At 38.0% G+C, this 27585-nt stretch overlaps 1 protein-coding gene across 1 annotated transcript in view; it reads right to left on the bottom strand.

Annotated features, from left to right (window-relative positions):
- Positions 1 to 9205: 9205 nt before the first annotated feature.
- MACO1 (macoilin 1) overlaps positions 9206 to 27585 on the bottom strand; it is a 50553-nt gene continuing 32173 nt past the window's right edge. Inside the window, exons 7-11 of the mRNA XM_024203668.3 lie at positions 19778 to 19936; positions 18300 to 18482; positions 14919 to 15039; positions 12569 to 12743; positions 9206 to 11122 (exon numbers count right to left, since the gene is read on the bottom strand). Coding sequence (XP_024059436.1) covers positions 10920 to 11122; positions 12569 to 12743; positions 14919 to 15039; positions 18300 to 18482; positions 19778 to 19936 — 841 coding nt within the window. The 3' untranslated portion in view covers positions 9206 to 10919. The remainder of the gene's footprint in view (positions 11123 to 12568; positions 12744 to 14918; positions 15040 to 18299; positions 18483 to 19777; positions 19937 to 27585) is intronic.

The raw sequence follows: 27585 nt of genomic DNA on the forward strand, positions 1-27585 counted from the left end.
AGGGGGACATCAGCACCTGGGGGACTAATTAGCTCCTCTAGGAAGAAGGGTCATCTTCTTTACAGAGCAAACCGAGAGTGGAGAGAGAAACACCCAAATGTATACTGGGCACATGTGGCACAGGTAAGTCCTACCTGCAGGGTGGCAGATAGCCTGAACTAAGCAAGAAAAGGATTTCACTACTTAGATTGCAAGTGTTTTCAAGCAGGGACTTTTTTGTTCTGTGTTTGTACAGCGCCTGGCACGACGGGCTCCTGGTCCGTGACGAGGGGTCCTAAAGGTGGCTGCAATACAAATGTAAAAGCAGTTTAATGAGCTTGTAGAGAGGGAATCACTTAGTCCTCCCTCCTTGGAGCTGGGATTGGGCAACAAATCTCCACCAGTCTCCCATGCGCTAGACCTCTTCACCATCTCCCATAGGGTAGCCTATAAAAGGCCCCTTCTTCTCCCACTAAGACAGACCAGCAGCAGGGACAAGTCGCCTCCCCCCGCCCTCAGCAACAGGGCCACTAGCAGCCCCTCCAGAATCACACTGTCCGGTGCACATCAGTAGTTGCCAACAACAGGGCCTTGTGCTCCCTTCCCCACCAAGGTGAAGTTAGACTCGGCTAGCTGCAGCATGCCCCAGTGACGGCAGCCGAACCTGCCTTCACCGAACAGCTGCTGTGCATTTTGCAGTGGGCTTGGGAGCAGGCAGGACAAGCAAGGACCAGGCAGAATGCAGCTAAGCTCATTTTCCCTGCCTACGGCTCTGACCTCACTGCACCATCCTGCTCTTCTTGAACCCCTCCACTGGTTCCCTGTTCTCCACTGCATCAGGTCCAAGCTCCTTGACATCCCCCCCGGACCATCAAAATTCTGTCCCTCCCCACTTATCACCCCCTCTTCCTGCCCCAGGCGCTTGGCTGCCCCATCACGCAGTCCCCACTTGACTCTTCTACGTTAGCCCCTGCATGTGGAACACGCTGCTTGTACTGACCTGTAAGGCCGCTCGCCCCCGGCTCGCCTTTTCCACGATGCCCACAAAAAATTGGCGAATAAAAAGACTAGGTGGAGGGGCCTTGTTATTGGAAGTGGAAACCAGTGGAGTGGGAAAGCCATCTGTTGAAAATTCTCCCTTGTGGTTTCCTGCTGCTGCCAGGTAGAGCTGAGGTGTGTTTAACAACAACAAAGCCAAAACATAAATGGTGAATATAAAAACCGGGCACGATTCAATGTGTCCACTTCCCCCCACCCTGTGTTGCTTGTCACCTAAAGATAGATCAACACCGTAGTCAACCAGGGGTCTGACTGCAGCACCTGTAGACATAGCAAGCTCAGAGCTAGATTGGCTAATCAAATAACCAAAGCAGGGAATCAGGACAGCCCGGGCTCGCCCCTTGAGTGGATACCCAAAGTCTTCGGCAGCCCTCGCTGCCATGGCTTCACTGCTATTGTTATCGGAGCCAGCTAGATCAAAGCTAGCGAGGATATGTCTATGCGTGCTGCGGTCAGACCTCGGATTGCAGGGGAGACGTTCCCTTAGATTGGAAGCCATTCAGGGCTTGGTTGTGTGCACTTCCACCAGGCATATTGTGGCACTGCCAGAATACAAATAATAGGCTAGAGATTGCTACGCAAATTGACAGGTGAGGTGAATAACAGGGTAAGCAGCAGTGGTTAATGTAGGTTAAATAACCATTAAACATGGATTAGACTGAAAAAAGAAACGAGGAAAAAAGTTCTATTGTATCCGTGCCCCTCCTTCATTGGTCTTTTTAGATTAGACTGCAGGGCAGGGATCTGTCTTCCTGTTATCTGTCTGTAAAGTGCTTAGCACAGCAAGTCACAGTGACAGAAGTAAAAATGGCACCTACATCGCAGGACTTTGCAGACCTATACTTTAGCCCCTAGATAATTCTGCGTTTTTAGTATGAAAGTTGATTGGGAACATGCCCAATAATTATTGAGCAGAAACTCCCTCAGCAGCGACTAACCTTTGCCTTTGTGTTGAGAAACATTTTGTCTTTCTTAAGTATTGTTGCCATTTAGAATCACAGCGTGAGAATCAGATTGGTAATGCATTACTTCATGCCATAAAAACGTAGTCAAACTCATGGTTTCAATTCCTCCAGCTTCTCCCCTGTCAGTACCTAAGTGGGACTCCCACTGCTCTCCATCACATTGCTGCATTTCCTTCCCTCCTTCTTTTGAGCTATCGTAAATCAAAAACAAATTAAAATAGAGGCACCAGAAGGCATCAAACTCTTTTGCTAATATATACATTTAGTTTTTTTTCTTCTCAGTAAATTTTTTGCTGCTGCGGGCAAGTCAAGTCACATCACATGGGAAAGCCAAATAGTCTTCATCTTCAAGGGAGATAAATTCCCTCATGTAGACTAGTATACAATCCCTCGTGCCTGGTTCAGTAGAATACCACCTCATTAATACTTAGCACTTACCCAGGGTTCTGCACCTTTAAGGTGCTGGACAAAACCATTAACTGATCTTCCTAACATCCCCAGCATCCCTTTCCCCCCCACACAAGAAAGGCAGGTAAGTAGATGGGGAAACAGATACAGAATGGTTAAGTGGTTTCCCGGAGATCACCCAGCAGTCAGTGAGGGAGCTGGGATTAGACTTCAGAAGTTCCTGGCTCCTAGATCTTATTAAATGTTGGACTCAACGCTCTGCAGCCCAATATGTAACAAAGGAATTGTAACAAATCCAGAACAGATTGGACATCATAAAAATGGACTTTTAATTATAAGTCTATAGGATGAGACGATATAATGCTAAGGACTAGATTCCTGTTAGCTGAACCACTCAGTTCAACAATTACAAAGGATTCTTTTAATATATATTTAAAAACAAGGCCCTATTTCAAACACCTGTGTTATGTAGCTATGCAAAAGGCAGGCAGATCCCCTTTATCTACATATTTGTAGTGTGTCTGGATACCATGGTGACTGGCGCCCTAGAAATCTATAGGTTTATATATACACAGACTAATGACCCTTGACTGCATTCTGCATAGCTGAACAACATGCACTTGAAAAATGTTCTCACTGAAAACTAGCAGGGCTGCTTGTATTTATTATGCCAGCTTTGCGCAAATAGAATGAACTTTAAGGCCTCACTTTGTTAGTTCTATACAACACAAGGCTGGGGCTCAGAGATTTTTGCAAACGTAAGTCAGTCAAGTTTTTACATATGTACACACTCTGCTATACAGAATATTTAACAGTAGGATGGCTGGACAATGGTGAAACGTGCTACTAAACCCAGCTCTGCCACAGACTTCCTCTGTGAATCTGGGCAAGTCACTTAAGGCCAGATTTTCAGAAGAACTCCGCTTACATCCAGGCACCCAAATAGATGCTGAGGTTCTTCTGACAATCAGACCACCCTGGTAGCAATTTTGTGCGGAGCTCTTTAGAAAAACCTGGCCGTGTCTCAGTACCTCAATTCCCAATCTGTCAAATGGGAATTACTATTGCTTCTTTTGTGTGTCTTTTCAGACTGTTTTACTCTTCAACCCAGGGGCCGCTCTCTCTCTGTGTACATACAACACTTAGCACAAAGGGGCCCCGATTTTGGTTGAGTCCTAATCACACATGCACTGCTGTGTTGGTGTTGCACTGAAAAGGTTTTAAAGGCCTGAGTTTTGCACGATTGCAGTGGAGAAGCCAGGAGTGAGCAGATATAGATCACCCCCATAAATGCCAATAAAACCATCATACAAGAAGAACTTTGTGTATTTTTAATGCTATGGAGGGAGACTATTTTTTAATTGTTTTTTTTTTTTTAAAATCTCTGTACTTTTTGTCTGCTCCACCTTGAAAGCTGATCATCTTCATTAGCATGAGTCCAACTGTACAGAGCTTGTAGGAAGAAAATTAATTAACCATAACAAATGTTTGAAATGGATCTAAAATAGCTTTTCTGTATAAGTAAATATGATTAAACTCAATTATCCCTCAAAGCTAGAAAAAGTCCTGTATCCCATTGCAAATGGAAGAGATTCCCAGCTCCTTTCCATCTGTTTCTAGCCCTCATGATGCATGAGCTATTGGGTCTTAAAACTAGTCACTGATCCCGGATTAAATATTCCCCATTTGCACTTCTGAACAGTAACTTCCTTCTGGGGAGGGGGCCCCATTTTTATGGAAACAGCAATAAGGCGGGTGGGTTTCAAAATAGCAGCAGCTCTTTGAAAGCGGCCTCTGACTAGGGGGTTTGTAATGCTACAAGTTGTCCTGAGGGAGATAGATAATGGGCAGAGTGCAGCTGAAAAGGGCAGAGGTGCAAAATAAATGTAATTTATCATATGGATACTACTACTATGTATGGGAGACGCGTTTGAAATTCATCATATACAGCAATATAATTACCAGCATTAACTATTACCTCTTCAAACAAGAGTCTATATTTGTTTCCATTGCTTTAAAAGAAAGCTTCTGACTATACAGGGGGAAGCAGTTTTTAAATCAGTACACAGCCTCATTCATAAAGGAAAATGTACTTCTAACAAAGGTATAATCTATACACAAATCAAGGCATGTGCGCATTCTGGGTTTAGCGGACTGAATTTGACACTCCGTCACATCAAAAGTTTCTGTGAAATAAAATTTTGAGATGCCGGTTTAAAAAAGAAGGGAGTTTTAAAAATATTTTAGCTATTGAATAAGTGTTCATGATTCACATTTTAATCAGACTGTCTCATCTACGATAGATGTTATGGGCCCTCTTGTGGTTATTTCTGCAACTTAAAATTTCCAGTAAAATCCCAGGTTGTTTCCATGATACATGATAATCAGAGATAGGTACGAACAGCAACATTTAGATCCAGATCCAAATTTACTCCAAGTTCAAAGGTGTTCAGATCTGGGGTTTTGGTTTGTGCTAATCTCTGATAACCAGCTACTACTACTGAGAGCGTCTATAACATTTTAAGTCAGAAAATCTCAAAATGTTTTACAGACAACTAAGCCTCAGAATACCCCTATAAGGTAAAGCAGTATTAGACTCATTTTACAGATAGGGAAACCGAAGCAGAGAGTTTAAGTGACCTAGCCTAGGACTCACAGGGAATCAGAAGGGAACACAGGAGTCCTGAATCCCCACAGTTGGCTATAACCACGAAGCAAACAGTCCTTTAGTATCAACATCAGTTTCAACTTTTCCCAAAAGCAGTGACTCCCTAAAACACAGGGTACAAAACCAAACTTTATAAGACATCTCCTTTTCCTCCTTCCATCTTCGAAAATGTGTGTGGGTCCAACTGGACAGGAGAACTCACTGAAGCAAGATCTACAGGTAAATTTATCCTGCTCTTACTTCTGCTTAGTCTTGACCCTTCAAAAATTTGATAAGCAATTAGATATTGGTTGGGATTAGGTCCAAGTATAATACCCTTCCTTCCCACTGAAATAATCTACCAATTCCCATGAAAGAAACAGAATAACATTTGAGTAAAAGTGTTAGAGTTCCATATGGTAGCTGTATGCTCTAAACGTTGAATGTACACTGGATGTATCAACATTTTCTGGAAGCAGAACCTTTCTTTAGTCAAGGGAATAAGTCTCTGTAAGGTGTTCTACCTAGTCAATTTGGTAAGCTCTTTTAAAGTCTGCTTGTAATTGCAGATATCAAAGTCTTTTAATGCTAAAATTGTTTGCAACCATTCTATATTGGATTAAATTCTTTTGGAGGAGAATCTAAGTAGAAACAAAGCTATTCAGAAGGAATTATGGATCAGCAAATGCTTGGAAAATTAAGATGCACCTGAAGAGTCTAAAAATTGGAAAGACTGCCTGAAAAGAAGAGCATAAAGAGATCAATTGTTGAATTAAGATTATTGAAAATTAGGACACAGTAGCAAATATGGCAGAAAATACAGCCCGGTTTAAGGCAGCGGTTATAAAAAGAATGGGAGGTTTTGAAAGTGCTAATTAATGTGCTTGTAAGAATCCCTTTGCTTCATTATGGTGTTGAAGGAGGTGATCTGGTGAATTTGAAAGGCTTCCTAGACATTTGCCATAGGAACCATCAGAATTGGACTTTGTCCCAATAGACTGATACTCAGGAGAAAGCACAAGAGAATTAATCTGGATCTTTCTGTGAGACCAAGGCAGTTGATCATGTCAAAGTCGGTTTGTTGGGTAAGAAAGATACGTTTATTAGACACAAGAGGCTTAGGTTTATACTTCGGGGTACTACATGGAAACCTGAATTCATGGTAAAAAAAATAATATTCTTGGAGCATTTCCAGATACCTAAAGGGAGAAGAAAGCATTTATCTACCTGAAGCTTTTATTTTGTGTAATAGAGCCATCATTATCCAAACCCAGATAAATTGTAAGGGAAATAACTGTATTTTAATTATACAAGAAGGATCGTAGACACAATTTAAAGAGAAAAGGAATTTTCTGTAAGCAGTAATGAGGATTTCCAGAACATGACAACATGCCCCTATAACTGAGTCCAAGTGCCACACACAGGGAAAATTATACATAAACGAGCCACTTAACTTCCAATTTGATTGGATAGAGTTCTCTCCTTCCCCCTCCTTTATTAGAAATGATTTGCTTGAATGCTTTTGTGGTATTGCTACAGTATATTATACCAGCTCTGATTCAATTAAGATATAAGACATCTCAGATTCCCTTTTTGTAATCTATTATACATTAATTAGTATTACAATTTGCTTAAGTTCTCTCTCTTTTTTTTTTGGTTTTGATTCTAGAAATACTAATAAAAAGCAAGTGCAGTCTTAAAGGAAAAGAGCCGCTTCCTCTCCCACGCACTAGGCAAGAAGCACTTCTATGTGATAAAGTCTGACATTGTTTTGATAATGAACTTCAGGACTATGACTAGCAGGTATGAACCGACTGCTGAAGGTATGAAGCTACGTGTTGCCAGGCTATGCCACTGGAATGCTGGCAGTATGCAAGCCCATATGGGCGATGTCAAATGAGGTGGGGGTTTTTGGTGTAAGAACGTCTTCCACCCTATAGTGACTCCCTATAAAGTTTAAGGGTGCTAGTCCTAATCTTGGAAAGTCTCATTCTCCATAGCAATCACAATAAAATAATAATAATAAAAGGCACTACAGTATTGGGTACAGGAACCTTGGGTTAAACTTCGAGGCCAGTGGAAGGCCTTCTGGGGAACTCCTTACTAACTGAGATCTGAATGAGCCCAACTCTTATCTTGAAGCCAAAAGCCCCATCTCTGCATACACCTTTCACCAATAGTGGCAAATATAGGAGAGCCAGCTGCCAGAGATGATCAACAACAATGCCATTGAAGGAAGCAGTTTAATGAGGAATGGTTGGAAAGTATGGTCCTTTTGGCTTTAAAAACTGTCTTGAACCTAGATATTAATGTGATTGGCCCCTTAGAATTGCCCAGATCAAGTGTCAGAGACTAAGCAACTTTCCAACCTGCTTTGACCATCAGAAGAAACCCCAGTTTTTTAACATTAAATATTTTCATTGAGGCACTGCCATTAAGTTGGATAGAAGTTTGCTTACAGCCATACACGGAGGTTCCATACTGCCAGGCTCACAAATTAAGTCCCATTTTCAGCTGCCCATAAATGGTGATTCAGCCGAACCAATAGCTTTTATTCCTCATATTCCTCAGGGTAAGCTGTTTAATGCAGTAAACTGGAATTCACTCTGCCGAATTCCAAAAGAGAGTTTTAAAAAGGGAGCTAGAATTTATCCTAATAAAATGAGTACAATGGCATCTATGAATCAAGGGGGATAATTTCTTTCAATATACAGTATAAAATTATGTCTGTTGTTCACATTTCATTTAAAAATTCAATCAATGAGGTGCTCATCCAATCCTGAAGTACTTAATTAAATGTTACAAATAAGGTTGATAGTGATTCTTTCTTCACATGATTTGGTTTCCAAGTACAGGTAAAGTTTTGTTTGGAAGTGGTTAGTGGTTTTGGAGAAATATTACATTTACTTTAGCAGATCTCTTTAGATTTATTTACCAAGTGCAATTTCCAACTGACTTGTCAGAATCTAAGCCCCTTCTCTGGTCTTAGTTTCTTAAATCCACTGCACATTAGCACGTTGGTCTTACAAATACAATTTATGATCAACCATTAAGCTATTCTCCACTTCAAGCAGTTAAATATTTACAGCTCAAAGGTTGGTCAATGTAAGTTTTGACTGTTTAAATGATCTCATTCCACTCACATCGCTTATCTTGGTTAAATGATATAGCTGGCAGACTTCTGCAAACAATTTCACCTTTCTTAAGTAACTGGAACAATGCAAATTATCCTTCCCAATCATCCAGAGGGAGATAGTGGAGAATCCAACTTCCACTGCAGTGCCATGTGATTTTTATCATCACAAGTTCACGTAGAGTTTATTTATAAACTTATTTTCTTTGCACACTTTGGTGGAAAAAGCCCTAAAGGAATGACACATCCCCATCATATGAAAAGGAAAATGGATCAGAATTTCCCCCCGGAATAAGGGGGGTGTATTGGCATTGCAGAATGTAAAGGAGCAAGGCAAGTCTCTATGAGGAGACCTAACTGCTGAGAATCAAAATGGGACCAAGAGCGGGAGCTCAAAGTTTGAGGGGCCTAAGAAGAATTTCCAAACTAGGACCACCTACAACAGCAGCCAAAACAAGAAGATGTACTTGACAGACAGCTAGCTTTCCTAAAAGAAACTAACAAAGGCAGATGAAGAGGTCTCAGTATAGAAGAAGCTAGTCTATGGGTGAAAGCAACTGAAGATCCAATAGCAAAGGAACCCCTCAAGCAGATACAGCCAAAAGCTGGGGTTGGTTGTCTTTCATATCTTGTCCTAGACAAGGACGATGATTATACTTCAAAGTTGTCTCCATGTGTTTGATGTCAGGGAAGGAAAAGGACTATAACAGCAAGGGCTTGGATCTGCCACCCAACCTCACAGAACATGTTATGATTCTAAAGAGATAATGGTAAAAAACCCTCCACACACAGAAATGACCTGCTGGGTTTATACAGCATATCAGGATATAAGAAACATATGCTCTTCTTTCTGCTTCATAAGAGTGAAGTCATACTGCCCAAATGAATTCTTACCTGGAGCAGCAGAGAAATAATGTGCAAAAAGATTAAAGAGAGTTATTTAAAATTGGTAACTAAACAAAATGCACTCCTCATATCCGGCTAATCAGGTCAGTTACAAAGGCAAAGTTGTTTTTTTTTATCTGCAAGAAAATGTTTATTCTTTGTAAACCCCACAGAAAAAATAATGCAGCCAAGACCAAGTATTTAACGAAAGTTGTGCCAAAAAGGCAGCAAAATGGGGGAACCTCAACACAAAAAGGCAGTGACAATATTTCATGTTTTGCACAAAGATGAAAAACCGATGACATTTCTGAGTAACACTTTCATGGTGACAATTACACAAGAGGATTCAAAAATGCAAATGACAGCAACATGCACACCTGGCTAAAGCTAGAAGTTTTATCCCAAAATAATATCTGTGATTAAAATGATGAATCTTTAATACTTCTATTTGATTGATTTTCTTGTCCTACTTCATTTTTTAAATGAGGCATACATGCCAATTAACATGAAACCTTTAATTTTTTTTTTTTTTTTTTTTTTTTTTTTTTTTAAATAGAAGAACTTTGTCCTTCCAGAGTCCACTGCAGGTTTGCAAAATCATGTTTGGTTTGTAATTCTGCTAGTTTCCAATACAATTTTTCTTCCTCCCCCCACCCTCCCCAAGCTTAAACACTTCAGAAGTTGCCAGTGCAAACACTTTCTACCAATGTATAATATACATTTTTACTTAAATCTTTGTGCAATTTATGAGTTGCTTTTTAAAAACTCTTAAAAACTCCTTGGCACAACAGCTGAGAAATATTCAACTCCATTTAAATTGTCAAATACAAGATGTTGTAAATATAAATCACAGCTGAATAAAATAAAAAAAACCTAGAACTGCAGATTTATTAGCCAGCTTTGCAGTCTCTTGTATACAATACATTGCACAATTCCGCCTTCACAATAACGCTTCCTATATTAATATTGTGCCTTCTCTGATGTATTATAATCAAGGCAAGTTACAGAACACTGCTGATTTTGTATCAAAATAAACAGAAGATGTAACCGTGGTTTGTAATGAACATCCAAATTACCATGAACAATTTGCAGTAGAGACTCTGTAATGAGCTTGATATATAAGCTAGATGACAGTGAAGGGGGAAAAAATAGTTTAACTATCAAGTTTCCTCTTGAAATGTCTTCTCCCAAGGCACTGTGAACAAGACTGTTAGCAATTCTCAATGACTAAAAACACCAATGGGAATATTTATATTTCACACAACAACCACCATCACATCATCTATTCTCGTTACTTATTCTTTCCCTTAAATGATGCCCCTTAAATTTGTTTGGTCCTTTGAGGGGTAATTAAATTATTTTCGGCAACATTACATACCTTTATTTAATATAGCTATAAATCAAAGCTTTGTTAGTTTATTTAACCCTTTCACTCTAAAAACGAAAGAATTTTCATCATTATCCCTTATGACTCTGATTTGCAATTTTAGCTTGATTATTTAAAAAAAAGAAAGGGTTCAGAATCAAGCAAAGCCCTGTGTTTTTCAAGAGGAAACCATGCAAGAGTACATAAAAAGGCAAAATCGGCTACTTGAAAACCAAGAGTTGTTTTTAATGCATTGGCCAAGAAAAATAAATTGCAAAGTTCTGTGAGGTTTTCTAAAAATTTACAAGAAAAACCGATGGGCAGTTCTAGTCAAATATTGATGTTCTTTTTTTCCCCCTTTCTGTTTTAAATGACAAATACAGTCTCACACAATACAATTTCATCTTGACTGCAAGAGATGCTCCTGTACGATGCCTTCGGTCGGACAAAACTGTTGGGCAAAAAGAAAGTTGGCATTCATTTTTTCAAGGGTTGATAAACGGAGGCATTGGGATCAAGTCCAGAAGGGCTGGTCTCCACAAATTTGGAAGAGTAATGTGGGGAAACAGGACTCAGGGTGCTGGTGGCTGCATTGTATGTTATGCTGGGCATCACTGCCATAACTTCTGCTATCCTCTGTTTTAGGTCCTTGATTTCCTGGTCTTTTTGAATGATTTGCCCTGGAACAGCAAAGAGTGTCACTTAGAACAAGCAGCACATTTTCATCCACCACTGGCAGTCCCTCCCAGGCTATAGTTTGAGAAAAGCTGAGACAGAGAAACTGACCAAGCAAAACAGTCAAAGGAAATTCACAGTTCTAACACCATCTTGGCAATCCACACAAATACTGGTTTATTACAATTGAACAAAAGTTAATGTAGATTTGTACTCCTCCATAACTACTGTCAGAGTTTAAACCATTAGAATTCAGTAGCAGAAATAATCTTTCAGCACAACGTTATCATCTTGATGTCCACACTTCCTAAGTTTGCACTTCACTAGCACCCAGATGGAACAAGAGTATCTACCTATTAAGACTGTATTTTACTTTTTATTTAAAAAACACTTTCCTATTTCCACTCTCCATTTTTATAAATCCATTTGAGAAATGCGAAGGTATTGTTTTTCCTATTTTAAGTGTAGAATATGTTTATGGATCCTTGCAAGACCATTCCGACTATTTATAAGCCCAGGCAAAAAAATAACCCCACGACAGAAACCTGACAAATATCTACCTTACTAGTAAAAAAAAAATTTGCTGCAGGCAAGTAAACTTCTGCAAGGATGCTCTGAAGAATATTAAATGAAAAATCCTATTAATTTTTCTTCCTTGTTTGGACAGTAGAGACAAGTAGATATTAGCACAGGTCTGGGAATGGGTTGGTTAGTTAAGGTTTTGCTCCCTCTTCTGGCTGCAGTGGCAGACTACAACAGTGCACACATCCTAAAAAGTCTGTGTTCTTTCCCACTCCTCAAAGATATCATGGTGGCCTTTTTTTTTTTTTTTTTTAAATAACTAGAGAATATTTGCCACACAGTTATTAAAATATTATGGTAATTAAGAGGTGAGAACTGAGTATTAAAGTATTTGTTTATATTATAAAATTCATTTACACTTTCTACTGTTTTTTTTTTAAAGAGAGAAGGTGAGCGAGCTCTCTTTCATTGGAGCAACTTCCTATCATGAGAAGGAGAAGCTTTCGAGCCACACTGAGCTTCTTCAGGTTTGGGTAATGACTTCTTTCGAAGAGCTCTGGGGTGCTCGAAAGTTCGTCTCTTTCACCAATGGAAGTTGCTCCAATAAAAGATATTAGCTCACTCACCTTGTCTCTCTAGTATCCTGGGACTGACACGACTACGACGACCCTGCATATAACTTTTTTCAAAGCTTTTTGTTGCTCTGGGTAGAGAGATTTCTACAGTATGAGGAACGTATGCATTCCGATATAACTAACAAACACCACTAACAGAGGATTTTATTGTCTTTGATTCAACAGTAGGGGGAAATCAGGTGAATCCTCTAGGACATCTAATCCATCCCTACAGTAACACAGGGTAATCCCTACAGTATATTTTTTTACTGTTTCAGTTAATAGTAGTAGGTGAATAAAACTACTGTACTTTACCTTGGGCAATCTCAAGCTGCCGTTTTGCATCTCCTAATGCAGAGAACAGATCCAACTTAATTCTTGTCTCTGCACTCAGGCTGTTCTCTAAGTGCTGTGTTTTATCTTGCATGGCTGAAAGTGCTGACATTAACACCTCAGTGTCCTTCTCATTTTCCTTGTATTTCCGCAGTTCCTGCAGAAGTAATTAAGACAAAAATGTTAGTCATGCAAACTTTAAGCATGAGATGTATAGACAGGTCTTTCTTTTTTCCCCTCAGCACACCACTGGGCCTAGTATGCTGGCAAATGGTAGTTAATTACTGCATGTGATATTATAGTACCCTTAATTACACATGGCTTTGTACAAGTGAATAATAATACTGTACAAATAATTCAATGATGTGAGAAAAACCCATTTACTCGCCCCACCCAATCCCTCAGCTCTATGTTACTGCAACCCTTGCTCTCTCTGGAGCTCACCACCACCCTTGGAGTGCCAGCTGGGGAAGTCTGAGTTGCTCACTGTGGAACACGAACAACTGATGTTTGGGATGGGGAAACAGAACCCCCAACATTGAATTTTATGTAAAGAACTTTAGATTGTTATCTTAACTGATGTAGTATAAATGGACAAGAGATCTGCTCCAACTGTATATCGTTTAAAGCAGTGGTTCTGTACACAGAGATCTTCCAGGGGTACATCAACTCATCTAGATATTTGCCTAGTTTTACAACTGACTAGCAAAGCAAGTACAAACTAAAATTTTATACAGACAATAACTTGTTTATACTGCTCTGTATACTATATTCTGAAATGTAAGTACAATATTTATATTCCAGTTGATTTGTTTTATAATTATATGGTAAAAATGAGAAGGTAAGCAATTTTTCCCTAATAGTGTGCTGTTACACTTTTGTATTTTTATGTCTGATTTTGTAAGCAAGTTGTTTTTAAGTGAGGTGAAATTTGGGGGCATAAGACAAATCAGACTCCTGAAAGGGGTACAGTCGTCTGAAAACCACTGATTTAAAGTGACAATGAGTAAATGTGACACACTGAGCTATTACAGTTGCTCAGGAAGAACCAAGATGTAACCACATTTCTAAATTCAGCTGGGGAGTGTTCTGGGCTTTCTAACTATTCCACAAATCCAGAACTCAATTAAAAGAAAAAAATAGTTACTTCGCACAAAGACAACCAACCAATAAGGCTGGAAATACAAATATTAATATTTCACAATTAAAAAAATATTAAAAAACTAGTATTTTTAAACAGAGAAATGTGTAAAATAAAATATAGTGGAAAAAGGCTCTGCAGAAAAGGTATTAATGCGACAACAAAACTTACATAGAGGTAACAGTTTGAAAAATGCAAAACACCAAACCCCAGTCATGACTGGTAATGACAACCTATTTTCAAAACAAACATTCTTGTAAAACAGACTGTACTTGTTTTCAGAATACCTATTTTGGCAATCCCATGGAAAGCTGGGATATATGCGCTATTTGTAAAAACTCTCAGTCAGATCATGAAGATTAGAAAACGTGTCAGAAGACAGTACACAGTAAAAAATATCCACATATCAAAGTTAAGGATCTGACATACAAAATTCTCAGTTCACTATCTGACTGTGCCCTTAGAAGCGTGTTTTAAAGAAAAAAAAAACTCTCACTCATTTGAATTTTTTTTACCTACTCTTGTTACAAGCAAGATAAATAAGCGTAATGAAAATGAAAGAAAAAGATATTATTTCAGTTTTACTTTGGCTGTACTGTGTCTAATCAGTGCAGTTTCACTGCTTCCCCTCTATAATCCATTTCTGTTTGTGTGGGGCTTTCAAGCAGTGACAGGAGAGAGGAAAACATTTAAAAAATGGGAAACCATTGACTGCAAAACAACAGAAATACCTGGTAGGTTCAGGGACAGATGTAGCCTCAGACTCTGCTTTCAAAAGTTTTTTAAAACTGAGTTGCTTTCAATCTGTTCCTTTCAACTTTTCCACTTTTACCAAAAGTATTTAATGTTAGTAAGAACCTTATTCCTTATCAGGGAAGAGGAATCTTACAAGGGTTTCTGGGCTGGCAATGTGTTCCTACACAGGGGCATGCAGGGTTAGAATTTTGAGTTAACTTATCTGGATCAGATAGTTTAGGGGGAAAAAAACTACAAATAAACAACAAGGTGGTAAGGATGTAAGGAACTATTAATCTTCCTCACCCGCAAACCCTAATGTTAGATGTGCACGACACATGTGAAGGGCTCAATTGTGCAAGATGCTAAAAGTCCCCTAGGAAGGTCCACCAAGTTAACTGAGGGTTGAAGCACTCAACACATTGCAGGTCTGAGCCTTGAGTGCCTTCTCATTACCTGAACTTTCATTTCTAGTTCTCGTATCTGGTCTTCTTTCAGCTTTATGTCAATTGTTAGCTTCTTGCATTCTGTCTCCAGCTCTCTGATACGATTCCGTAAAGTTTCAGTGCATTCTCCTCTGTGAAGGAAGTGTTATCAGAAAAGGGAGTGAAACAAAAATGACTCTTCTGTTATTGTCCCTGAAAGGTTCAGATCAGTCAAGTTACTATGAATATTGCTGAATAAAATGAGAAAGGAGAATAATGGGTTTTTTTAAATGAGAGAATTTCCCTCATGAAGTTAAGACAAAAGGATGTAAAAACATTACCCAAGGTTATGCCTTAAACATTAGGAAGTTTAGGACATTTGTAAGCCATGTAGAAAAGAAATAGTAGAAATTAGTATTTCAGATATTTGGGGGCTTAATGGATTAAAGCCATCCTATGTTTATGCAGTGCCTTTCATTTTGAAGAATCCCCAAATGCTTTCCAACTATTTATCTATAGCATCACCAAAATGCAGCCACCTCTGGGCTGGAGAGTGGTAACCAGCCAGGGTACAACAATGGAGCTCTGAGGTAGAGAAGAAATTTTGTCCAAGGTTGCTGGGTCAAACCTTGATTCATATAAAAAGTACTTTGGTGACTTTAATATCCATGCAGAACAACAGGTAGGGCCTTTGTTTTTTAGGGATGCACATAACACAAATAGTACAATGACTCTGCCTGAACCTGATCAATGTAAAGCATATACATGATCAGGATTCACCATCTCGTGAATTTACTATAGGTGGGTGCTAAGACTCAACACCCAGAACTACGCGAGGAAACATTTCCTACTTCCTCCCACTGCTTTTATGCAAAAAATTACATAAACTAAGATTCTATCCCGTGATAGATCTTTGATTCCCCTCCCACACAAAACCGAAGTCAGCTCCCTGCAAACTCCCCCTTTATGTAGAAAAGAAGAAAGGCATTTCAGTGGCAACAGCTATAACTCAACTATATTCTACAATATATCATTAACGGGGCTCGTTTTCAAGCCTTAGATAGTTTGATTAATTCTCTAGAATCATGAAAAATGTAGACTTTAAAGGTTGTTTCCTAGTTGGGTGAAGAGAAATTACATAGAGGATGCCAATATAACTGCTTTGTCTTAAAATTTTATTTCACCCATTAAAACGTTAGCTTTGTGTTAGGGATGAAAGTCAAAGTTACTGCGAGAAGGATTTTTATGATACCCATTTTCATATGCTTATACAGCACACAAAGTAATTTATTTCTAGACACTTGAATTCACTAAGACATGTCTATTGGATAGTTACCAGAATGATAAAAACAGAGTTGCTGAAATTTATGATTCTGTTTTATGGTACAAACTAATAATTTTGTGCTAGTAGCTCATGTCAGTACCAGAAATTTAAATTAAGGCAAAACTCCTCTTGTGGAGTCCCCCAGATTTGCCTTTTGCCTCTAAAAAGTCTCTTGCATCAATGATCTTTCAGGTATACCCAGTTGCCCTGATGCACTTCACTAACTTCGGGATTCTCCTTGCAGGTAGCCTGGAAGGAGTAGACCAGGTGGCCGCTCTCAGAGATGCTATCAATACCATTTCATGGCAGCAAATGGTTATATGATACTGTCAGCATCTCCCTTGACAATATAATCCAGCGCTGGACACCTAAATCCTTCAGTGGGCCCTACAGGATCAGGCCCTTAGAGACTAAGTGCATTATCTCAGTGACTCACTCAATTGCCACCAACCCAGAGAGCAGAAGTCCCAAGTGATCAAAGATTTACTTTTAGCTCAACTCAAAGAATCTGCCAATATACTACCACTTCTTTCCTCCCACTCATCCATCCCTACATGACAGATCACTACACAACACATTTTCTATATTTTAAGTGAAGATGGAGTAGCCCATGCAATTACAGTCAATTGCTTTGGGAATTACCCTATTCACACCAAACTTTTCTTGGACATTTAGGAAGCTAGAGGCCAGTTTCTATTTAGCAAGATAGTTCTTCAAAAAACTAATGCGAGCACAAGTAGAGCACCACTGAACCCCTGACCAATGGTGCTTTCTTGAATGTGTGCCACAATTCCCTTTGCTTTTTTTCTGAAGGTAAAATAAACAACAACAAAAAAACCACAATTTCCCAATTAAATACTCTATTAACATATGCCAAAGGTCAATATGTAAATTACTTTTTAAATACAGACCAAAACTCATAAGAGTTATATTAAGATAGTATGTTTTATAGGTGTTTAGAGTACTAAGATGATAATAAGTGAAAACACGGTGGAGTTTACTTAAAATATTTTAATTATTTCCAGAATCCATTTACAAAAACAAATATTCTTCCTTTCATAAACTATATAAATCCTAAAACAAAATATGTTCCCTTCAAACAAAGAAAATATAGTGATAAGCTACCAAGTTTGTTATGTTTTGCAACTTAAAGGGGCACCATCAACAAGAAATCTGGTCTATTTAAAAATAGCTAAAAAAGTCAGTTTTTACATCCGTCATCACACATGCCAAGTCCCCTGGCCATCTTCTGTCACATCACATTTTCCTATTTTTAATTAGGAATTTCTCTTCCCTTTTGCTGTGTGAAAGGGCCCACAACTGACAGGGCAAACTGTATATTCAGAGGAAACTGTAAAAATGCTCACACGCAAGTGCTGTTCAATGCACCACATAAACAAAACGAATAAATCAGGTGAGATATTTTGCTCTTTAATCTTGCAATTGTAGGAATCTTTGGCCCCAATATCTTGCAAGTGATCTACATGGGTGGACCCCTGTGCCTACATAGAGGCTCACTGATTTCATTCTCCATGTATTTGCAGGGATCTGCTGTGCAAACCAGTTGCAGGATTGGGGCCTTAGACATTACTTTTAACTTTAGCCACTGCTGAAAAAAAAGCACACAAAGTGAGATCTTTAAGTTGATGGTGTCTCTTTAATATTTGTCTGACTCTCTATCAAAGGACAACACCTTGCTTTTGCAAGTGGAATAGATAATGATCGAAAGCCATTTCAGTTTCTACAATCCCAAAGAAAAGGCTATTAAAGCAAAAATGTAGGGCAGGTCTACACTACGAGGCTAAGTCGACCTAAGTTATGCGACTCCAGCTACGTGAATAACGTAGCTGGATTCAACGTACCTTAGGTCGAATTATTGCAGTGGCTACACTGTGCTGGGTTTCTCCCGTCGACTTACCTTATGCTTCTCGTTCTGGTGGAGTACCGGAGTCAACAGGAGAGCGATCTGCAATCGATTTAGTGGGTCTTCACTATACCCACTAAAATCGCCCCCCGATGGATCAATCGGCGCAGCGTAGATCCACAGTAAGTGGAGACAAGCCCAGAGAATAAAACCGAGGTAAGTACCTGGTAGCAGCAGCAAATGCAACAGCACGTGCAGCAGTTGCTTCTTCCAACTTCTTTCTTTTCTTTTCCTCCATCAACTGTTTTTCTACAAAGGCTCGTGCCTCTTGTTCTGCTTTCAGTTTTTTCTCCAACTGGCTGATGGTTTGCTTGTCTTTCTGTTTCATTTGTACGGCGTTATGTAATCTGAGGAGTAATAGGTATATGCTTTTTTAATAGCTTCTGGACACTTTTTTTTATTTTAAAGTGTGAAAAGATTCTTCCATAGTTTAGGCCACAAATTTGTCTTTCTGGACCTACTGGACAGTGCTCTCCAGTCTTCAAATGGTCTTTTAAAATCAATAGAGCCCTTTACCAAAATGTAATGAAACAGCACCTGAAGATTCACAAGGCAACACCACAGTGCTGAGAACGGTCTCCATGGTCTCTGCAGCGGCATACATTGGGCCCTATCTTAGGGGGTGCTCTGTGTCTGTCGGCAGATCCTGAGCATCCTAAACTCCTATTGGCGGGAGTGCTGGAATAATTTTTATAGTGGGGTGCTGAAAGCATAAACTATGTATTTGGTTGTTATTACTACTTCAGTAAAAGGGTTGCTGCCGTCAAACTTGTCAATGACAAAATTTCCATCGACTTGAATAGATGCATGATTGGACCCAATAATAGCAGTACAAAAATCAAGGAAGAAAAAGGTCTGTTTGATTTCATCACCACTGGGGGGTGGGGGGAAGTGGGGGGGAAGAAAAAAAAAGGGAGAATTCTTATTTGATAAATAAAGATATCATCTGTATGGAAAAGTTTTCAGACTTCTAAGAGGCTATTACAAAAGAGGAAGTAAAATGAGTTCTATGACCTTTAAAGCAATCTCTTAAGACATTTTTGTACATATATTTTCAATGGTGAAGGCAAAATTAAGCTTTAATTCTTTAGAAAACTCATGTAACCTATGTTGCTTGCAAAGAGCTTGAAATACCCTTTAAGGTGAGGGCAAGAAATGTTCATATGATGGCCAATTTTGAACAGTATAAAAACTTGACTTCTTGGTTGAGTGTGGGTTTTTTTTTTTTTTTTTAAACTCACTTTATGTTGAAAGACTATTTTAACATGAGGGGGCACAGCAGGGAAGACAGGTCACCAATTTCACTGAGGAAAAAGTTTTGATAGAGAGTTTATAGCAGTTTTAGAAATGTGTCACCTTCAACTAGAATTGAAAATGATTAGGCTACATTTGGAAAGCCACATTTCCACTTACTAATAATATTGCCCTATGATTATTTAATCAGATGCCTTGAAGGTAAAAGGGACAAATCCTGCTTGCCTTATTCTGAATCATATATGAACCATGGGACCACCAGTGAGAAAGTAAGGTAAATAGGATTTGCCCCAGTATCCAGGTTAGTATGCTGCCAGCCTTTAATAAAACAAAACATGCTGCATTTGCTCAGTTCATAGTCTATACACAGTTCTGTGGCAAAACATACTTGTTCTGAAGCAGCTCATTTTCTTGTCGGAGCTGTCCAATTTCAGATCGAATTCCCCGCTCCGTGCTAGTCAGAGAACTGATCTGACTACGTAGCTCCTGTTCAGTTTGCCTGCTTGCCTGCAGGTCAGCCTTTAATTTTTTAATATCTTGTTCCAACCTAAGATAAGGAGAAGCATTTAAAAAAAAAAAAAAGAATTTCAACTGTAACTCCCCAACCTTCCCAAGGCCCAAATTTTTATATTAAGTTTTTTACACATAAAAAAAAAAAAGAAACACAGTAAACATACCTCCTGATATTCCATTGTGTGAAACCCTTGTCCCGCCATACCCTCTCTTCCCTATCCTTTGTCATCCCTTGCTATTTTATGTGTAATTTAGGTTGCAAGCAAGAATCTGTCAATTTTATTTTCCTATAAACCACCATTGCACACCTATGATACCGAACAAAAATATAAGTATCCTTATTAAGTATAGTCCACATACTACATTACAGGGGTATTGTATGACATTTTTACATTGACAGATACAGAGGACCATGCTCAGGAATTACATCTTCAAAATGCACTGTAATAAATATACCTTTTTTTTTTCAAAATAAACAAATCTCCTTTTCCCTTCCCAAACAGTATAAACATTCATAACTTTTTCAATTTTATATTTATCCTGCAAAAAAAGTAGCATGTCTATTCTAGTTTCCTCATATAACGTATTGTGACGCTGTAACACAAATCTGATGGAATTATGATTTCTCACAGCAGAACTGAAACATACAAGTTTGAAAAGTTTAAACACGGAGATGTACAAATAAACCAATGTTTAACCTTTTTGCCAAGGTAAGAGTTTGCTTTGAAGTTACCAATGGCTCAAACTATGGCATATTAGTACTTTTCATCTAAAAATTAATTTCTTCTTAAATCATGTAATCTGTAGAACCAAAATATAAGATGTATTTAATAAAGGCTTTATACAAAGAATAGTTTCGCATCCCAACTGTTCCATTAGAAAGAGTGCCTGGAATATCTACTCGAAATCTGGTAAAGGATAAAAATACTAATCTGCATTCCAGATAAAATAGTAATTCAGCTTTATATTTTTCTGTGCATGTAATCACTGAAAATACACAAAGAGATATACAGAGGTTGTGAAATCAGAAATTTACTTTTAATCCTTCCTGACCAGAGACCTTCTGCTATACATTTTATGTTTAGAAATAGTATTTGATAAGGAAGTGCCCAAACTGTAATTAAAGCATTTGAAACAAAATAAAAATTGTCTAATAATCACACAAATTAGGTTAATATGAATGAAGCATCAGATTATGGATTTAAATTTATTCAGATTTTAAAAAATCCTTTGTGTTTAAGACAATAGCAGCATATTGCATAGATAAATAAAAGATCATCTCTTACAAGTATAAGCATTACATACCAGTTAAGATGGAGCCAAATATGATTTTTAGTTACACACATGTAATTCCCATGTGCTCAGTGACACTCCATGGCTAGTTTAAAGGTTTTTTTTAAACAAGGCCGATCAAAACAGTGTATTATAGGTGGTTTCAATAAAAGTTGTGTGCAGAATTAATGGAAGTTCAAGTATTTAGAGGTAGAAAAGTCAATAACTTGTTAAACGAAAACTGAAGCAAACAGACCCCACTATACAGACTAAAAGTAATAATAGCCATTTGTTTTCATTTGAACCCTTTGGGGCATAAGTGTTCAAAAAATCCAGACCTAAGTGCCAATGCAAAATTTACTGGTGGGAAGCATAAGAAAAGATTGATTCGAGGTGTTAGGAGGCTAATGGGGAATCCTGAAATGTATTCATGGAAAGTTATAAAAAATGTTAACAAAGGCTGAAACTGAGCCCAAGCAGTCTGCTGGTAAATTAATAGCAAATCACATGCTACAAGAAAGTGTGGGATCTACCATACACATGTATTCATTTCAGAGATAATCCATTCAAAGACTCAACCCCCCACTTTTTTTAAGATGTACTGAGCTAAACTCCTGGCTGCATTTGGTATTGTACTAAGATGAACTTACTTGTTGATTAACTCAACCCAATCATAGTTTAACAACAAAAAACAAAAACAACCCCCCAACCCAGATAAAACACTTGCGCACACACTCCCCAAAGTTGACCTGCCTGCTTACTACCAGCCTATCACAAACCCACACAGTATTAAATGGATAGGACGTTCGCATTGGAGACCACAAATTATTTCAGCATCCTGTACTGGTTTAAAAACCAAAACCAAACCTCAAACATAGAAACTGAAAGATCGGCCAATTAATGGCTTATTCAGTGCAGGATTGTTATTTAAAGCACAGTTAAAGTCAGACTGGACAAAACACTACAAAATGGTTTTGTTACATGTGCATTTTCATTATGTCTAATATAATATTAGCTAGTAGACTTGAACTGCGGCACTGGTATTTCACCCTCCTCTGCTGTCCTATGATCAGCTCTTTGGTGAGCTTTGGACTTAACTATCAGAGATGAACAATGTGACAAGCAGGAGACAACAGAGATTAACAGGCTATAGTATACCAACACTTAACTGGTTTTGACAGATGTTTTATTTTAACCTGAACAGTGGTTGATGGAGTAAGGTATGGGAAGAGATTGCGTATATAATGAATCAAATTCACAGGCTTTACATTGATAAGTACCCAAAGTAATTCCATTAGAGCTCTCAAAAGCAAGCAATAATCATGAAAACAATACTTGGTCAGGGACTGCTTTAATCTGCATACAAGTATTTTCAGAAAGATTTTTTTCATAAGTGAAACTCCTCTGCTTAACTTGTTCCAACAAGATAGACTGTACTGTCTCCTCTTTTAGGAGTTTGTAATAAGTAGACAATTCTTTTTGTAAATATCCAAGAGAGAAAGTGAAAATAGAGCACATAAATCCTGAATAAGGACCCCAGAGCCATTCCAAATATAATAACTTTAGAGACATTAAGCCATTCCTATTAGTTTCCTAAAACCATATGCATTGAGAATGCCTCAACTGAGTTGTATTAAGTTTTTTTGTGTTTACTATGGTTGCTTAGAAGGTGAAAACATCCAAAAATAAACACGCTGCACTGATTACTTGATAAAACCGTATTACAAAGTCCCTTCTGTCACTCTCCCATAATTTGTTAAACTACAAAATGCAAACAAGTTAGTTTTAACCAATGAAAAGAGTAAATTAGAAGTGAAAGACATTTCAAGACTTCCATCCTATTTTCTCAGCCGATCTTTTGATGCCTATACTAAACTAGATATCTAAATATATTCAGGATTTTTAACTGAAGATGTGAAATGAATGATGCAGACAAATTAATGGTTGGGTAAATCCGGTAAATCCCACTCAGAAAACACCTTAATGATTGGATAATTATTTGAGCAGAAAAAAATTCAGTAAAAATTCTGATCTTCCTCTTTTACTGCTTTGAAGTTATTAGAGGAACAGACTGGTATGCAATACACCAGCCTCTAAAAGCAGCAATTATGAACCCTGAAATAATCTCACTGTCTTTACTTTGTATACATTTGTAAGCAAATTTGTTCATTATACCAGAACAACATTAAGAGTTCATCTTAACCATAACTGTATTAAAAATCAAGAAATTCATAGCAAATACTGAAATCCCATCTTTAACACCTCTTGGACTAGTAATAGGGTATACCAACTCTCCCCAAGAACTGATGATATAGCACTTTACTTATTCAAAGCACTAACATTAAGCTTCACAATGCCCTCGTAAGGTGAAGCATTAATACACCCCATTTTACAGATAGCTTTGTTGTGAAAGGTTAACTGACTTATCCAATGACACAAATGGAATCAAAGTCACAACTGGGATTAGAACTTGAAATTTTTAACTCTCTGTTTGGTCCTCAGACCATGCCTTAAATCTGGAATGCCTCCTTAACTGTGGATTTCTTGGTTTCCGCATGCTTTTTTGGGGGGGAAGTACGTCATCCATCAACTGTTCCAAATGCCCACAGGAGTGTGTCTGTAACTTGATTCTCAGATAGATAGGACTGGTCTGGTTAAGTGTGAATGAACAAGAGGTCACAGTAATTTAGTTTTACAGCGACAGAATATTGACATTAGGCCCAATTCCTAAAGCCGTCTATAAATGGAAAGTCCCCTGGCTGCAATGGAAGTTCCACATGTGGAGAGCTTGCAGGGCTGGGTCCAAATTGAGCTGTAAAGAAAGCTGTAGGCTGCAGGACCAGTACAGAACACATACAAAGTGGGCCAAAAAGAAGGAAAGGAGGGAATGTAAACAGATCTGAGGACTTCCTGCTTAGGAGATGGTGAGTGTGTCAGTTTTTCAAGCCCCATGACCTTTAATATCTAAAGCTATTAACTGGAACCGTTCTATTATTGAAGGAGGTAGAAGTGTCCATCCAGAGATGGAACCACATTCAGGGACTCTTGTGGGAATGTATTTTTTTTTAAATTGGGAGTATGAACCAGAGTTCCACATATACACACCCGAGTCAAGCTCTTCAAACTGGACACAAGGACATAGCCATAAAGCTCTCATCACTTCTTTGTATTTCAGGAGGAGGATGTTTGTAGCATAACCTTTTTGGAGCCAGGAACTTAACAGTTAAGTTTTACAAGTGGGCTCCAAAGTCTCAGAAACAGTTCCTTTTATCCTGAAGGAGCTTAAAGGTCTTGGGGTAATTCTTCTTGAGATCTGACAGAAGTCTGCCCTTCATTAAGCTATTCATTATCAGCCACCAAGCTGGTGAGCTTAAGCTTCCGAGAATCAAAATTTTGATCCAACTCTGGGAGTCCCCATTGCCTAAGAAAGGTCTGTAAGGCCCACTGAGGTGAAACATAGTCCAATGAACTATGTTCCAGCAGAATATTAGTGTTTAAAAGCGGATGGTGCTGCTTGGATTCACTATATTTATAGAATTGAGTTTCTTACTCGGCAAAATTGCTTCCTCTCTCAGCAATCACAAAACCCAGCCTACTCAGAAACCTTACTGCTACTGAGAATCTGAAGGAGCCAAGAACTTTTGACCACGAAACCTTTCCATATGAAAACTCAAACCATTAGTGATGTGTCAGTGGATAAGGTTAAATCTTTCACCAGAAGGGTGACCAAATAATTAGATTAGATGACTGACCTCCCCCACTCTCATGGAGTCAAATTAAAATATTTTTATTGTCTTGAGTGCCCACAATCTGTGATTCAAACAGTTTAAACAACTAAGTCATGTAAATTCCATGTAAGCCAATTAGATTATTAAACCCATTTTACAGTTGGAAAGTTGAAGCACAAAGGGTTCAATGACTTGCCAGACATAGCTCATTGAGCCTATGGTATTGTCAGGAATAGAATCTATGAGTCCTTAACTCTCAGTTCCTGCTCTAACCAAGAGACTTAAAATGCTTCTGAAAAATGGCCTCATTATGTGTTTTTAATGTAATGGATTGCCATGTAATGGCAACCTCCGAGCACAAATTAGGACTTCCAGAAAGCTATGGAGAGTATTCATTCATGAAACAGAATTATCAATATTGAAAACATTACTCTGATCAAAGCACCCAAAGGTCATGGCCACAAACTTGAAACATGGCAGATAAAAATCAGTAATGCAGGAACCTGGAATGGTTAGAACAAAACAGTACAAAGAGGAACACAAGCTTCTTTAAAATCAATGGCTGATAAAATCCCAGGGGAATGCATCTATTGCAAAAAAATTGATTGAAAAACTATTTAAAAAAATAATCTGGGCAACATTTTAAAAAACAAATTTCAATTATCCCCTTTCATTATACTGTATTTTTTTGTAACCTCAGCTCTAGTTTTAAAAACTAAGAAAGCTCTATTAATGCAATTTATAGAGAAAATAAAAACTTGCTATAGCAGTCACAATAGCATCTAAAACATACAATTTCAAAAATCTCATTACAATGGAAAGTTAATATCTTGTCACAATGTGAGAAAACCACCATACTAAGAAATCTGGATACCACATTTCCTGAAATATTAAAACCAACATCAGTACAAAAGAAAAACGGTTTCATTTTTAAAAATTATCAGTTGAATATTTAGCTACCAGATCACCTCCCCCTCCCCCCCACATATATATTCCTTGTTTTCCCTGCATCAACTGTGAGCCTATCCATCTTACAAAGTTTAGTCGAACAAACATTTCTAGCTTAGAGATTTTCTCATGTAGAGAGCCAGTATATAAAATTCTTCCCTATGTACAGGGGGAATAAAACATTTTCAGGGGAATACAAGATTTTAAAAATTCTCCCTCCGCTACCCCATCCCCAAATTAAAACACATTATCAAGGTAAACCAGGGCAATAGCAGAGAGGTATTTTTGCTGTTAGAAGTGCGACTTGTGCTCTGTCTCTATTCCCCAAAATACTTTGTATTATTGTTACAGTGATGAATGACCCAATAAGGCAACATTGTTTTTCCTACTACACTAGTTTCTGCTTAGGTCCCCTGCACTTTTTTTTCTCTCTACTGTGTTTTCCCAGTAAACCAGGAAATCAACAAGAAAAAAAATGACTTATAGAGCACAATTCCTTTTGTTGCTGTACAAGCAGCAAATAATCTTGAAACATAATTACTTTTAAAATAAGGGCTTAATTGAAGATTGTTTACCACTCTGGGTACCTTGTCTGAGGCCTGATCCTGCAAGATACAATTTCTTGATCCCACATAGTAAAACAAGATTGGATACATCTTTCCATACTTATTTCAAATAAAAGAAGGTGATCTGAAAAATAACACTGTTTCAGACAAAGGCTATTTACACCCATTTAGTGCATAAAATCCCTCCTTGCTTAGTTTATTTACTCGCTTTATACATTACCAAAATCTCCAAGCACCTGGGCATCTTACCCTAATTAACACTATGTAAAAAATAAAGTCCTCAAAAAAAAAAAAAAAAAAAAAAAAAAAAAAAAAACCTACTAAAAAAAAAAAAAAAAATTAAAAGAAACTCTGAAATGCTCTTCTAGCTAATGTTATGAGACTTTTTATTCTGTTCCTTTTCTTGCCTAACCTGTCGTCATAAATATCCCCTGCAGTGATGCTCTCACTTGAAAACAACCAAATGTGATTACACTAAGTTGAAGTTCCCCCACTACAAGTAATACGCTGTCATAAGTGGTTTCTTTGAGCATTTTCTATATACCAAAAAGTTCCAGATAGAACTGAGATAGAAACCTTAGTTCTGACTTACCTTTTGTTCTAAACAGAATTGCTCTAAGTGGTCAGCAATTCAAAAGGTTGTGTTGTTTTTGAATAGTCCAAGGGCTGCACTAACCCAAAGAAATGGTTTGGCAGAAGGAGCATCAAGGAAGTTGCATAAAAGGATCCTAGGAATACCTTTAATAAAAAAAACCGCTCAGCTAGTCAGCCAAGCTAAGATATTATGCATAAAATGTAATCCAAAAGTGAAATTTGTTACCAAACCATCTTTGGACTGTTACATGGATTTTTTTAATTAAATATTTGAATGTAATATTTATGAACAAATACAAACAGATTTTTTAACTGTGTTGTATGTTAGCCAAAAGGTTGAAATTACTATCAAGAATCTGTCAGGTTTCTTGATGTGGAACAGTCTACTAGGATTTGTCTCTCTTTCCCAAGTGGTGTGTGAAAACACATACACACACAAATCTTAAACTTCATCATGGCTTATTCCCTGCCTCTTTGAGACTGACAAATCCAGAGTAAGTGCAAATGATCAAGTATTCAAAATGTCAGGCAAGAATGACAACATTTCAGCACTATACTTTGTATTTAATATACTA

Source organism: Terrapene carolina, unplaced genomic scaffold (assembly GCF_002925995.2).
Source record: "Terrapene carolina triunguis isolate 2854851 unplaced genomic scaffold, T_m_triunguis-2.0 Scaffold236, whole genome shotgun sequence".
Lineage (NCBI taxonomy): Eukaryota > Metazoa > Chordata > Testudines > Emydidae > Terrapene > Terrapene triunguis.